The sequence below is a fragment of the Barbus barbus genome (genome assembly GCF_936440315.1).
Source record: "Barbus barbus genome assembly, chromosome: 29".
Taxonomy (NCBI): domain Eukaryota; kingdom Metazoa; phylum Chordata; class Actinopteri; order Cypriniformes; family Cyprinidae; genus Barbus; species Barbus barbus.
In genome coordinates this window covers 4,453,508-4,469,940 of record NC_136757.1, presented here as the reverse complement: position 1 = coordinate 4,469,940, position 16,433 = coordinate 4,453,508, and the positions used below count along the sequence as shown (strand labels likewise).

The window sequence follows — 16,433 nt, the reverse complement described above, 5'->3', positions numbered from 1 at the left end:
TATACTTTAAAATAATATATTTAATAATATACTTAGACCTAAGTGTGAACTGAACGTAATGCTTTTGAACACTTAACTGTGTTATTTACAATTACATGAAAATGTATAATAGTTTAAATTTAGTTGAACTTAAGACTGCATTTATGACCTATTTACTGTTTGTAGTACTTAAGTGCATCTTTATGTATAGGCTAATTTCACAATTATTTCTATTGTCTGTTGAAATATGGGTAAAACATATGTTCCGACAAGCATTTATTGTAACTAAAATATTCTGTAATGCCATCTATTGAAACTTGTATGTTGTTAAGTATAATAGTAATTTCACGTTTGTAATGACGAAGTTGCAATTTAGTATAGTGTTTTGTTTAAATTTAAAGTTTTAAATGTAATTTATTTTAAATTATGAACTCTTGACAGTATATCAAAATAAATACAGCATGTCAAATAACACACTACAGTTATAATTATTATCAAGTAGGCCTATTTTACATGTAGCATGTTAGTTAACTTATTAAAATACTTATTTAAAGCATGACAAAATATTATGAAAACAAAGATTTAAAATGTACTTTAAAACGTTATTTCATTAATATCTGCATGTACAGTCTTTTAAAAATATTATTTAAAGTTTTGAAGTACACTACTTAATTTTTAATGCAGTCGTGTTCCATACAACTTTTTGAAATACAGTACTTTTTTTTTAGTAGGCAGTATGCAGTATATACTGTGTCATATATGCAGTATGACAGAATTTCATTCTGAACATAGAAAAAAAGGAGGAACGAGATCTCAAATTGAGGCTAATGTTACTTAACTCATGCCAGTGCATTGCATTGTGGGACACAGTATTTCATGCGGCGTGATCTGTTGTGTACTCCACATGTTGGCAAAAGTAGGTTATGCAGTCACTGCATGCAGAGAATGTGCAGCACACAGTGCTGAGGCAATGCAGGACGGTGCTGGAGCTCCTGTATTGAGTGTTCAGTCTGGCTCCTGTAGCTCTCTCCTGGTGGGTCAATTAGGCAGACCAGCGTGATTAGACGGCCCAGTGCTGCGGCTGGCTTATTGAACGACCCCAGCTAATTCACTTGACCCGCTCGCACGAGTCTACACACATGAGAAGAGCAGGTGCTCTGTAACAGTATGTCAGTGTTCTGATCCAGTGTACAGTAACAGTTAAATGCACTCCAGTATCTCTGCAGTGAAATTAGATGATATTAAAAGAAGGAACTTACTAATACTAATACCAATTAACTGTAATTTTAAATCTTTACCAATCTTTGCCACTATACTTCAAACCACTAGGTTCTATTCATTAGTCAAAAATAAGTTTTTAATAATTTAAAATGTAATATCCATATAATATTATTTAATTTTTACATAAATAAATGTTACACCGAATGACAATGGAACATTATTTCATTCAGTTTTTGAAATTTTATTTTCATAAAAGTTATTTGAAACATTATAGCGCACACTGTTGTAAGTTGTAATTTGATGCGGTCAGCAAAATGGGGCGTCTCGCCTTTGACCCTCCAGTCGTTATACTGTCGATTTCCCACCAAAAGTGACATCACTTCCTGGAGAATAATGCCATTAAGGAAATGGCTTTTGTTGTCAACAGTAAAACAGTATTCCCAGGAAAACATGCTTTGTTTGAAACATTTCAGTTTTGAGAAAGGAAAAAAATAAAGCAATACATGCAATTTTTCTTAATACATTTCCAGTTTTTCAAGTAATTGAAGCACCTGGATATGATAAAATATGACGACAACCAAAGTAGTGAAATGGTATAAAATTCCAACTGTTTACTCAATTGTGTTATTAGTATGATTTCCATCTTTAAAAATGGTGAGGACTTTGACATTGACGATAAAGAGAGCAAACTGGAGTATTGGCGGCTCACAGCCCCAGTGTTTCCTTCTGTACTCTTTGTATTCGCTCTGTTTTTTCTCGCTGTTGTTTGCCAGTTTCTTCTTCTGTATCTTTACAACCCCCTCAACCACTACCCTCTCTCTCTCTCTGTTTCTCTGAAATCCCCTCCTTTGCTCGCGTCCCCGTGCGCCGGCAGGTCAGTGGCATGCTAACACTTTTGTCAGTGTGATTAATAGCATGCTGGATTGTCGTTAATTCACTGGCTAATGACTAAGAGCGGGGCCGGTCCAGGAGTAATCGGGTGATGTATAGGTGGGGAGTGCTCTCCAAGCCAGAGGTGAAAATCATTTCCCCCAACTCAGATACCGTCGCAAGCATTTTCCTCTTAATAAAAATTTATGTATTTCTCTCTTTCTAGTAACTAAATGAGGCTGTATAATACACCCAAACTCAGACGTTACTTCTTGGTTGGACAGACACAGAAATGAATATAGAAAGCAAGTTCATGCTGTTTTTCCGGGGCATCGTGACATAAGATTGCTCTGATCTGACTTTGTGAACAATAGTGAATCTGCTAAAATAATAACAGTCACACTTTATTTTAAGGTCCAATTTTCACTATTAACAAACCATTATCTATGACTTTTGCCTCAATAAACTCCTAATTTGCTGCTTATGAATAGTCAGTGAGGCAGCTGGAATGTAGAATATGGTCATGCAGAATATAAGTGATAATAAACAGCCAATATGTTAATAATAAGCATGCTAAGAAGCAACTATATAGTGAGAATTGGTCCCTATACTAAAGTAATACTATAATAACAACACACACACACACACACACACACACACATATGTCTTACTAATATATATGTATAAATAAAATTAACCCTACATACTAAAACAATATAGACACAGCACCATATTATTATTATTTTTTTAACATGCTGCTGTACAGTATAGGCTGATAATCTGCATACAACATACGGCTTTGTTATGATGATGATATAGCTGTTGATTCATAATCTAAATTTCTTAGACAGAAATCGTTAGGTAATTCAATTTTCATAATAACTGATTTTTAAGTAGATATTGCTTATCCAACTCAAACAATCTTGCTTTGCTTACAGGAGCGTGTTTAGTGGGATCTCCCCACTGAAATAAAACTGCTATGATTGCAAACTGGCATATATCATTGTGTTTAAAACAAAACATTTTATTACTTATTGCTATCAGGGGTTTAAAATGAATGCTTATGGTGGCTTTGGTCATGTGTAATGTCCATAATATAGAGCAGCGAGAGAATCAGCAGCAGTGTTTGTGGAGTAGATGGAGCATATGCTGTTCTGTCATTATCCAGACGTCTGAGACCTTCTGGCACTTATTAGCAAACCTTAGCCTTTTCCCGCATCCTCTCTCTCTCTCTATTTGCCTCTTTCTTGCCCCCCATGGGTGATGTTTGCAACTCAATTTGGCAAATGTAAGTTAGTATTGATTATTATTAATATTTATCATGTTTGTGAAAATGTCTTTTCCCTGGTGCTATTAATCTGTCGTGTTAATAAACGTCTGCTCAAGGCCTCGCGCTGCTCCCCGGGGAGCACAGCAGACTAGAATGGCAATCAGGAGAGGCTGACAGGAACGACACACACACACACACACACTTTCAGCCAGATTCCCGCAGGCCTTAATATGATTTTGGTAACTGATTAGGCTTTGTAAAACCAGGTGTGGGGATTTAAGCCTTCTAATTATGTGCATCAATTAAATGCTAAAGGTGCAAGAAATCTTTGTGCATGGCAGCACACTGAATATTATTGTACAGCCCCATGGTTTTGGTTCATAACCCCCCCCCCCCCCCCCCCCCCCCCCACACACACACACACACACAATTTAAAAACACTGCAAGTGAAAAAAGTATGATTAAAACCATTTAAATCCAAATATACACCCTGATGTTATCAATAATGAAATGCACAGTATATCGGTTTATTTATTTCTTCCTTCCTTCTTTCCCTTATTCCTGGCAAAAATATTGGGGTATTATATTTTAGCAGAATAAATGCATTTAATGTCCTAATAAAATGCTTAATAAAAAAAAAAAAATATATATATATATATATATATATATATATATATATATATATATATATTTTTTTTTTTTTTTAAATAAAATCAGTGTCTTTAATATTTTATCATGCAACGACTGTTTTACTATTATATTATATTATATTATATTATATTATATTATATTATATTATATTATATTATATTATATTGGTAACACTTTATTTTAGGGTATCTTAACTAATTGCTTATTATCATGCATATTACTACAATATTAGCCATTTATTAGTATTAATTAAGCACATATTAATGCCTTATTCTACATCCAAAATCCTACCCAATACCTAAACTTAACAACTACCTTACTAACTATTAATAAACAACAAATTAGGAGTTTATTGAGGGAAAAGTCGTAGTTAATAGTGAATAAGTGTTCCCTATTCTAAAGTGTTACCATTATATTATATTATATTATATTATATTATATTATATTATATTATATTATATTATATTATATTATATTATATTATAAAATATATAAATAATAAAATATAAAGTGCTATATAATAATAATGTATTAATATTTTCCCATTTTTTAAAATTAAAATAAAATACTGTAAATACTGTAATATTTGGTTATGCTTATTGGGCAACATTTCTGTGCATACCATTTCTTCAGCTTTCAGAGGCTGTAGTGGTTCAAGATGTAGGCTGCGAAATGTCTCAGCTTGGTTCATTGAGCTCATGGCTCACATATTAATTTTCTCTGAGATGAATCTGCTGAAGTGTGCCAGTGCACCAGCCGCTCGGCACAGATCACTGTGTATTGACTGTTCAAACCGCCGAGGTGCTCGAGGTCACTTACTTTAGCACTCTCTCTTCAGCCGCTGGACAGACCGCACACACATACTGAGTTTGCACTGGCCTGCAGAGTATATATACACTGAAACTGTTACTGTGTGCATCTGTGTGTGTGTGTGTGTGTGTGTGTGAGGGAGACAGAGTATTGAATGGGACATGTAAAGGTGTTTTAGAGGGCTTACGTACCAGAGGAAGTGAGGGATCTCCTCTTGTCGTAATCTTCCCCATGACACTGACCTTTTGAAGAAACAAAAGTGCTACTTTAAGTGTTACTTGGAAATGTTCCCTGCTGCTTTTATGAGGGGAAACAGAGCATGCTTCTGGAAAGCAAATTTTGTAATGCTCTAGACTTGTTACCCATTTCCAGCCTGTTCATGGATCAATGAGAAATATGTGCTCACATCTTTCCATATTTATACATGTTTAATTTTAGTCTTCTGAGATATAGAAACTCAAAGAAGAGAAAATCCTCAATATTGGATTCAAATGGAACATGAGGCTCGTTTGTGATCCTGATGATGACAAAACTTTTCAAACAAGCCAGGACCATTTTTAATTTTTTTTTTTTTTTTTTTTTCATTCAGTGAAAGCTTGAAGCGTCTTCCTTATTTGGAATATCACATTATGTGCTTACTTTATTTATCTCCATAAAGTCTGTTTTTTTTTATTTTTATTGAAGACTCTCTTCTTGACATCTCTAAAGAGAAACACATGCAAGCCTAGATTTTTTTTCTTCATTTTCTGGGGGGGGGGGGGGGGGGTGTTCTGAGTGGTTACAGAGCATTGCTGGGTGGCTGCTAATAGCTGTGTAAATTGGGTTTTGTGATATTTCTGATGAAAATTGTGATTTAAAATGTGAAAAAAAGTTTGTTGTGCTTGTTTGTAGGGCTGCATAAATTGGCCAATTTTGATGATTATACTGTATATTAATATAACTATAAAATAACAACAACAACAAACTACAATAATTACAATAATATTTTCATTTTATTTTATTTTTTAATTATTATTATTATTTATACTAAATGAAATATTATAAAATGATAAATATTAACATTGCAATATTTCACTTTAAAAATGTATAAGATACATTGCAATACAATATTAAAAATGTTATTTTACAGTACAGATGCAAACTTACTAATATTTAGGGCTTAATTTCTTAATTTTGAAATGTGAAACCTTAATGCTTTTATCTTGACGGAAAAGGGCAAGGAGCCCCTAAAAGCACCTCTTTTGTTGACAACCAGATGAAAGCATTTTGCATGATAAGTTTGGGAAGATGGTTGGTACATATTGTGTTACCAAATACATATTTTAAGTCACCAGAAGAGATGAGATTGTGAGACAAACCATTCTGAGACACTGAAAACACATGATCTTGAGCCGCTTGTGTGTAAAAGAACACAGTGCCGTCTGAAATATTTCTTTAAATGAATCACAGCCATTGCTATTTGATAATTGCACTAAGCAATTCACGATCACAATTATAGTTTTATTTTTATTTTTTATTTTTTTTTTAGTTGCCAGGTGTGTTGTACAAATGCTGCAATATGAATCACGCAACAAAACTAAATATTTAGCATGAGTTTTTTTTTTTTTTTTTCTATTATCTGACCTTAAGCTCAAATAATATTAATAATGATCATTGCCTTAGCAAACACCACTAAATAGGTCTCTGGTGAGCTGTGAACGAACCTCAAATGTCAATGAATTTGGAATCTTAGGCTAAACATTGAAGCCATGTTTAGGAGTTTATTGTTCGAAGATTGTGAGACTCTAGTCGAGCTACTCAAGCACAGATTCACTCTGGCGTGTTGAAATGCCAGTGAAAATGCATGTAGGTCAAAAGCTTGAGACCACTGGCCTGTAGCACAGATCAGCTCTTGAGGAAGAGGAGCACAGAGCACGACAGTGTCTCTCATCCACTCTATAGCAGCTTGCAATAATAAAGGCCCCTGTTCTCCTGCTTAAGTGACGCTTTTACAGTTTATCAAATAAATCTGATGCCTTCATGTCTACGAGTCGGCTGCACAGTAGTTTCCAGTGGAATAACAAAGCTGAACAAGCGTTTCATTGTGGCCGCAGCTCAGAGGAGAGAAGGACCCCCAAGGTGCAAATTAATGATGACGGCCTGATGTAATCAGGATAAACAGTTCAGTATGAGAGCCAGAGCAAATAGACATTCAGAAGAAGGCACTTCACTTCCGGGAGGGTCTGTATCCAACAGAGATCCCTCCTATCCAAAGAACGTCAGAGCCTCAGTTTAAAGAGCTTCTTTATTCTGTTCACCCTTCTGCTAGATTTTTGAACAATGGCATGAAGTCTGGTTCACATTGCAACTAATTCTTATGCAGGAATAGACCCTCTGACATGTAAACCTGATAAACGCTTGTCACACTGTTTTGTTTTTGCACGCCCTGTGTCCTGGAGGTTACATAAATTGAGTGGTCTGCAGGGGAGCCATATGAGATTGAGGACGTTTTCACACCTGGCTCATTTGGAGCATTTGTTCTAGAGCATTTTCTCCATTTTTTCAGTTCATTGAGGCATATACAAATGCGACAGTCATGTCTGGATCCACACCGAAACAACTGGCCTGAGATTGGCTCAATGCGGTGTTCTCGACCCAATAGAGTTGGGGAACTATGATGTCACTATGTAGGCGGATCGGCTGTTAGCATCACACATGGTTCCCTCAACAAAAATCCAACAGGATTAAAAAAAAAAAGCTCTGTGTTCAATCATAGTTCATGAAATTTACACGTTTTGTCCATCAAGATAATCTTCATAAAAATATCTAAGTTTTATGAATTTTGAAGCCTAAATAAAAGCGGCAGAACTTAAAAGTTAAACGTAGGCTATTAACAAACTACGGCACCACGGTCGCTCGCCTTCAATGTCACCACCACCACCGCACTCCCGACAAATTTTTCAAACTTATTTTTAAGTTTACCTTGTGGTATGAGAGTCTCCATATCAGTAAGCGATAAAACGAGCATCTTCCATCCGAAGACTTGTTGCATTCCGGGGCAAAGCGAAAAAACATTGTCGAACAGCAATATAAAATGCAGTAAACTATTAATTGGTTATTCTACAATTAATTGTACTATAAATTATACTGCAATTGGAAAATACTGTAAATTGATAAACTGTTCGGCGTGATGATGTTGAATGTCTCGGCCATCGCCTGTAATTGTTAGCAACTGTCTTTTTAAGAAATGCAATAGTTTAAAAAAAATCACAAGTGGGGTGTAACTGGTGTGTTTTATATCGTAGAATAAAATGTGAAAGTATCTTGAGTTTATGTGAACCATGGACCTTATTTAAGGGATTTAACCAAAATCCCATTCAAAAAACCCATTGACTGGATGGAACGGAAGTGCTATAATGCTAACTTTTCATAGTTCCACCACTCTACTGAAACCAACCATCAGTTGTGATGAGAACGTAATCTGACCAAACGGACCAGCTAACCAATCTGTATTATAACACAATGTAAAAATTTTTTTTTATGGTTCTTCTGTAATTCTGTAATACGATATTTTAATTTTGCAAGGATGTGAACATTCCAGTAACATTCTGCAATATTGTGTAATAAAAAAATTGCAACAATTAAAGTCCCTGCTTTGGAAAAAAAAAAATCAAGCAATCTACAGATCTGAAAACGCCCTCAGAATTCCCCTTTGGTGTCCTAAGCAACACTTTATAACTTAGATTTATGTTTGTACATTCTGAAAAAATGAAAATCGCTTTTCATTCTGATGGTTCTGATGTTTTGTTCATCAAATGTCATTTAAGTCACTCTTTCAGTGTAACCTTCTGTTCGTATGCTACAGGCTTTTTAACTGGAGAATTTAATAGATTTTCCTACACTTTCTATGGCTATTGAAAATTTACTCGGGTCATATGCCAAAAATGAGAAGGGGAAAAAAGTTTTAATGGTTTGAAAACACATTTGATTCTTGCAAACAGCACCAGATAGGCAGTGGTTATAAAACTTTAACTGATCTGTGAAAAGGGGAAGCTACTACTGGGCCTCATGTTCTTGAGTTAATTGCCTGGCTGCTTTGAGACTCCTATGAAAGTCTGATCATTAAAGAAATTGGTAAAACATTTCTATGCCCTCAAAATCGCGAGATGATGCAGGAACTGTTTTAAAAGCTTTTCATTTTTTACTGTGGAGCTTTTTATGATACACTCTGTGATTGCACAGAATTGTTGGTTTAAAAACAATTAGTTTAGTCACAAACATTTGCATCTCCAGTCCCAAACCATGGGAAGCCAGCGCATCTTTGGACTAAAATCAATAGTTATTACCAATAAAAAATATCTGTCACCAATTACTCCCCGTCATGTCATTCCAAGCCCATAAGATTTTCATTCATACTGCAAGAACATATCTTATTGGTTCTTGCAGAAGCTCAAACGTGCTTGCATGACATGCAAGGATAAACTTTTGCAAGGATAAAAGCAAGTACTTTTGAGCTTCTGTTTACCATATTTTATGTGCTTTATTTGTGTGTTAGTCAATGTTGTTACGTAAATAAAAGCCTTAATTAAATATGTTCATCATATAATCATCATATACAGTGGCATGCAAAAGTTTGGCAACCCCTTGCAGAATCTGTGAAAATGTAGATAATTTTACCAAAATAAGAGAGATCATACAAAATGCATGTTATTTTTTATTTAGTACTGTCCTGAGTAAGATATTTTCCATAAAAGATGTTTACATATAGTCCACAAGACAAAAAAAATTGCTGAAATTATTAAAATAACCACATTCAAAAGTTTGGGAACCCTTGGTTCTTAATACTGTGTGTGGTTACCTGGATGATCTACGACTGTTTTTTTGTTTTGTGATGGTTGTTCATGAGTCCCTTGTTTGTTCTGAACAGTTCAACTGAGCGCTGTTCTTCAGAAAAATCCTCCAGGTCCTGCAGAATCTTCAGTTTTCCAGCATCTTTTGCATATTTTAACCCTTTCCAGCAGTGACTGTATGATTTTGAGATCCATCTTTTCACACCGAGGATGATTGAGGGACTCAAACACAACAATTAAAAAAGGTTCAAACATTCACTGATGCTCCTGAAGGAAACACGATGCATTAAGAGCCGGGGGGTGAAAACGTTTGAACAGGATGAAGATGTCCAAATTTTTCTTATTTTGTTGAAATATCATATTTTTCCATTTAGTACTGCCCTTCTGACGCGACAGGAGATACTTGCATGTTTCCTGGAAGACAAATGAAGTACAATTTACCTTGATCTTCAAATTCAAAAAGTTTTCAGTTTCAATCACATGATTCATACTGCGCTATCGGCAGTTTAACATAAACAGTTATCAAAAGTGAGAAACTTTAGAAGTGTGCGTTGGATATTTTTCGTCTTTTATGACTACTCCCACAATATTCAGGAATGTTCCTGAAAAGCCTACAATATTCCAGAATGTTAGACACTTCTAGAATGTTCCCATCCTTTGCAAAAGCAAAATATCTTTAAAAATAGTACAAAAACGTATCTGTACTAAAACTAATTTACCAAAATATCAATGCTACATGAAAATAAATAGTACAGTAATAATTAACACCACAGAATTACAGAAGAACCATACACATTAAAATTAAGTGAAACAGTTTTTTGTTACATTGTGTTATGGATTTCTTTTAAAATGTTGGTCACACTTTATTTAAAGGTCTAATTCTCTCTATTAACAAACCATTTACTATGATTTTTTCCTCAAACTTCTAATTAGCTGCTTATTAATAGTTAGTAAGGTAGTTGTTAAGTTTAGGTATTGGGTAGGATTAGGGATGTAGAATAAGGTCATACAGAACATGTGCTTTATAAACAGCCAATATGTTAATAAAAGGCATGCTAATAAGCAACTAGTTAATACTGAGATTTGGTCCCTATACTAAAGTGCTACCAAAATGTGTTTATTAACTTTTTGAAGTGTCCATTTGGGTGAAATTTCATTAACAATATCTTAATTTGTTCTTTGAAGATGAATGAAAGTATGTGTTTGGAGCGATGTGAGGATGGATAAATGATGACAGATTATTAATTTTTGGGTGGCTATAGAGAATTGGTTGCCTGGGACAATGCTCAGGTATGCAGTTTAGCATTATTTTACAAAATAATTGACCACAGAATGCTGTGACTGACCAATCAGAATGAAATATTCCAGAGCGTGGAGCAATAGTGCATTTGATGAATTTTGTGTTAAAGATCAAACTTTCCAAGGGTTTTTCTTCTGGTATTTCACTCTCTCTTGTTCTTTCTCCCTACCTCAGTGAAACCGCTGACGTTTCACTTAAAGCCAACTTTGCAGTAACTACAATTTATACCTATTTATGGCTTTGCTGTTGCTTATAAGTAAACAGTGTTTGAATGTGAGAGAAAACAGTTTGGAGTCATTAACTTGTGTTCTTGGCAGCGCTGGCAGGGGGGCCGAGTCTGGTTGATTGGAAGCACTCCTGGTATAATTGCGGCCTAGTTAGCCCTGATTGCTGGTCCTGTGTTTGGATAGCAAACTGCAGCGGTGCTGCTACAAATTACAGCGAGTCCATGCATGCGTACTTGCAGAGTTGTTGTCTTGTGACCCGCCGAAGAAATTTAAGAACATCGTTTCAGTTGAGATGTGTCAGGTCGTGTTTTGGAGATGGGTCAGTTTGGATCTCCAAGATTGACAGCTTCAGCTCTGATGGTCTTTGCATGATATCAAAGGGCTTGCACGTCATTTGTGCTTTGAGATGCATTTAAAACCAATGCAGAGGAACAGAACCTACTTTTAGCCGAGTTGTCCCTTTTGCAATTGTGAATGATAAGTATCGTAATTATGCTGTCAAGCAAAGAGTGACAATAAACATAGATGGCTGGCAGTGGCGTCAGGCCACAGGGTCATTTGCTGCCATTATTTGTAAAATGATCAGACAGGAAATGGCAGTGACTATGAAATAGATGGCATCTTCCCTGCAGCGGCCTGTTTGAGTTACAAAACATCTAACTAACCGTGAACCCTTCATGAGCGTCTGTTTTCTGGTTTAGGCAGAGAATCCTATTCACAGATCAGTGAGTATCACCGTATTAACCAGCAATAGAAAAATGAATGGTTTGGTTTGAATCATTCATGCTTGTTGCAATTGCTCGGTGTTGTCGGTGGTCTCTTGTTGGTCGGTGTGGCGAAGTGGTTAAGAACCTGGACTTATGACAGAATGGTTGCTGGCTTAATCTCCACATGGAATGATACTTATTTTGCTCATTTGTAATTTAAAAAACCCATAACCCTACGGATTAACCTTTGGCATATAAATATGCCACTCTGTTTGTGTTATGGAAACAAATGAGAGCTATGACTTGTTGAGAAGGTGTGCTATTAGTTTTCTAAGTGATCTGTTTTAACCCATCTTGAGACCAGAACATCACAGAGACCTGGGGGTTGACTCTTTTGACTCGAGACACTCACAACAACTTATCAACGCCCTGGCAAACTACCAGGATATCCTAGCATTGTGAACAGTAATATAGTGATTGTTATACAGTAGTTATCTTTGTAGGTATTGTTCTTGTTATAAAAGCCTTTCGCACTACTTATTTCTTTCTTAAAAATAAATAAATACATTAATGAATGAATGAATGATTGAATTAATGAATGAATGAAAAAAATGTTCAAAGCTCAAGTTGTTCAACATGCAACATGCATGATTGTATAGTTGAAGGGATAGTTCATGCAAAGGTCAATTTTGTAATTATTTACTCTCTAGCAGGTTTTTCCAATCTTGTATTTTCTTTTCTTTTCTTTTCCAATGTATTTTGTTTTATTTAATTGTATTATTTTTCCTGTGGAACACAGAAAGGAGTATTAAAGAATCTTCACATAGTTTTTTTTTTTCTAACAATTTGTGGTGTTGTGTTTATTAAGCTCCAAAAACAGAAGCAGTTGATTTCATATGAAAGGTTTTCAGGTTTATAGTGTTATTTGTGGTCATTTCTGAGCCCTAAAAACATGGTCACCATTGACTGACATTACACAGAAAAAGCTGCATGTATATTCTTCAAAAGTTCTCCTTTTGTGCTCAACAGAATTAAGAAAATCACATAGGTTTGGAATTATATAATTTTTTTTTTTTTTTGCTGCAACCATCCCTTTTACAATCAGCAAATTAAATATGTGGAGAAATGAAGCTGAAGAGCATTTGCATTGTGTCTCTTTATTCTGCTAACTTATTGCAAATGTCTCTGTATTGTCTTTCAGATGACAGTGAGGCAGTAGACAGCATGTACGACACAGAGCCCAATCTCGTGACTGGCGAGAGCGCAGAAGAGGAGACAGAAGACAGCATCATGTCCCCCATTGCAGTGGGACCCACGTCCCCTCAGCCATGCAATGAGGACTTCACTCCTAAAGAGGGCTCACCCTACGAGGTGCCCGTCTACATTCCCGACGATATTCCCATCCCTGCCGACCTGGAGCTCCGCGAGTCGTCCGTTCCAGGGGCTGGCCTAGGAATCTGGGCAAAAGTCAAAATTCACATGGGAGAACGCTTCGGACCATACAACGGACTGCAGAGCGCCACGGTGAAAGAGACCACTTATGGATGGGAGGTACGTGGAGATGAGATGGCGTGCATTTTAAATGTTGATTTTTATTAGCTTTATCCGGAAGTTTGAAATTCAATTTGAATTTGAAAGAACTCCGTTTAGGCCCCGTCCCAAATGGCTCACTTGAAGTGGCCATGCAGTCTTGTGGTCTTCTTTCAAGTATGCCCATGCTGGTTTGGCTGACTTCTAAGTGCTCTAGGACCCACGAACATTACGTCCAAGCAACATTACTTCACCAAAGTGTGCACTCGTAGGAGGTCTGCAAGGGTCAATTGCGCCATTTGAGACAGAACCTTAGTTTAGATTCTAAAGATGAACAGGGACTTCAAAGATTCAAGGGCCAAATTGAGTGGTGCGTGTGGGTAAGTCAACCCTGCGGTGACTAGCTCATAGCCTGTGGGAAAGACATGAGCACATTATGGGGTAAAGATGTTTATTCCATGTCTCTGTTTTTCTTTTCTTGTCTCCCCGTTTTCTTTTCCATCCATCCCTGAATTTCATTTAATGGTAATTTTCAAAACCCTGATTACTGAAGATATCAGCTTTTCTCCTCTGCCTACATCTATTAGAATACACTCATTTGGTCACGCCACATGATACGGGTTATGGGAGACGCGTGGCATTTGCGTGGAGCCATATTGAACTATTAATTTTCATTTCAACATGACATCGGAGGATATTGAAGTTGCTTCGGTAAGCTCATTAGTGCACATGCTGATTCCCCCCACATGACTGATCAGACGTGAGCCGCTCTCTCTCTTTCTCTTCTCTCTCGCTGTACTCGACTCCACTGATATATACCATTACACTCATTTAGAATTACATTTGAGCAGGGGGCAACCAGAAACGTTGTCCTGGGCTCTGTGATGGAGGGGGGCCCTCTGAGGTCCTGTATATTATCCTACTCACCGGGCCTGAGTGAGAGGAGGGCCACCCGTAAGAATTTATTTCTGAAACATTTTGCTTTCAGCAAGCATTAAAAGTCTAGTATTGTTAGATTTCACCATTTTTAAATGCATTAAAAAAGATTTTCACTAAAAGCAATGCAGAAAAAAAATCTGATTTTAGAAAAGCACAGTACAGAATGTTATTTCACTCAGATTACCTACTGCATTTGTAATAAGTAAGTGCAAGAATAGGCAGCATGAAATATTTTATCCCATTGTGCAATGGACTTGACTTTTTATTTTTTAGAGCAATGAATGAAGTGGGAAGTAATTAATTTTTACGATTTTTAACATCACTTTTTTTGAAAACCCTGCAAAAGGATAAAGACAAAAATACAAAAAAAATGTGAATTTAACATATATAGCATATAATTATATACTTTTTTTTTTTTTATTAATTGGCAGTATGCAGTACACTAGCATTACAAAAAAATAGCCACTGAAACATGCAATAATCTGTGCAAATCCATCAGCTACACATCATGCTTTCAGGAGGCTTTTCTCCCGTCAGGAAATTAATATTTCTGCTTTCGACATGCCTCGTTTTATTCCCTAGAAAAGGCATTTTAGCTGTCTTGCTGCTTTGGGTTGGATTCGCCACTAATGATGCTCATCAGAATCCGATCTCAAGAGAAATCTTCTCTCTCTCTCTTTCTGTCTGTTCTGTCTGCCTGACACAACGCTCAGATTTCAGTCCTAATTTACACGCTCAAGTACTTTGGCTTTATGTTTTGTAAAGAGTACACTCAAGGCCCTGGTTGACAGCGTAACGATTGACAAGGAGCACATCTATGGGTACTTGCTCGTACACACACACACACACACACACACACTTGCTAAAGACCAGACATCTGTTGGACCATCTGTGACAAACCATCTATAAAAATGATACTTGTTAGCAGCTGCCGGAAAGCGAATGACAGTGGGTCGCCTTAATTTTAAGATTTTCTATTTAATTGCATTATTTATTTTTTATATTCTAGTGAATATTAAACGTCATTTAAAATATTTTATCCAATCCCAGCTTAGTATGCAGACATTTAAAAAAACATTACTGTTTACACAGTGACTCCTCACATTGCAACAACCAATGGCGTGACTTTGGGGCGGGGCTATCTGCTTTGTCCAGCCAATCACAGGCAGGGGGAGTGTTTGGGAAACATTTTTGCATTTCTGTTTGTTGTTGCTAACTGAGCAGAAACCACACACTTCATCTTTCAGGGCTGTCATGTGGCAATTATTTAGCTCACGTCTGTAATATTATGTCTTAGGGCCTTAAATGTTTTACTCAAAAGAAAAAATGAAAACAATCAATTTCGCTCAGAAACCTCAAGCTCATAAAACATCTGCTACAAAATGTGGAAAAAATAAAGGAACACATCTAAGCCACATCCTGTCTGCCCCGTTCGCCATGGTTTTAGGGTGCTGTGCTCTTATTAGGGATAGTCATAACAGTCAGACATAGATAGCCATCGCCGGAGCTGGACTCGGCTACGTCACCGCGCCGCCCCGACCCTTAGACAAATAGACAGAAGTGAGAGAGCAGAGCAGCTAAGAGCAAAGAGAGTCTGAGGTGTTAATAGAGCGGGATTACAGAGCGGCCACAACGGGCCAAACACAGACAGATATCCACCGAGTGTTTGGATGATGGATCATATGCGCTTAGAGCTCACATGGTTTCTCATGACTGCAAAACATGCATATGCCATAACCAATATCATTCTCTGGGTTTCCGTCTGTGGTTCAATCATGACTTTTTCATATTTTAGGCTGCAAAGGATCAAAATACGTACACACACAAGACCTTCGATGCCTGAATTCGTAGCTTTATGGTTGATTGCAGACTTCATTATAGTGCTATTCCAATAATCTTGAGAGCAGCCTGTCTGCACATGAAAATGAACCTCGCAAGTGACCAATTTGAAACGCTCTACACAGGCAACCACACAAATACAGCTCATCATGTAAGAGTTTAGCATTAGCATTTTTCTAAGTTAATATGTTGCTAAGTCAGCAACAAAAGAATAACTGTATATAATACACATATATTAGGTTAATGTATTTATTTATTGAG

General features: G+C 36.5%; 1 protein-coding gene across 1 annotated transcript in view; it reads left to right on the top strand.

The window, feature by feature from the left end:
• LOC306849508 (histone-lysine N-methyltransferase PRDM16-like) overlaps positions 1-16,433 on the top strand; it is a 251,238-nt gene that overhangs the window by 62,962 nt on the left and 171,843 nt on the right. The window contains exon 2 of the mRNA XM_079384593.1: positions 13,066-13,415. Within this exon, the coding sequence (XP_079240719.1) occupies positions 13,066-13,415 (350 nt within the window). The remainder of the gene's footprint in view (positions 1-13,065; positions 13,416-16,433) is intronic.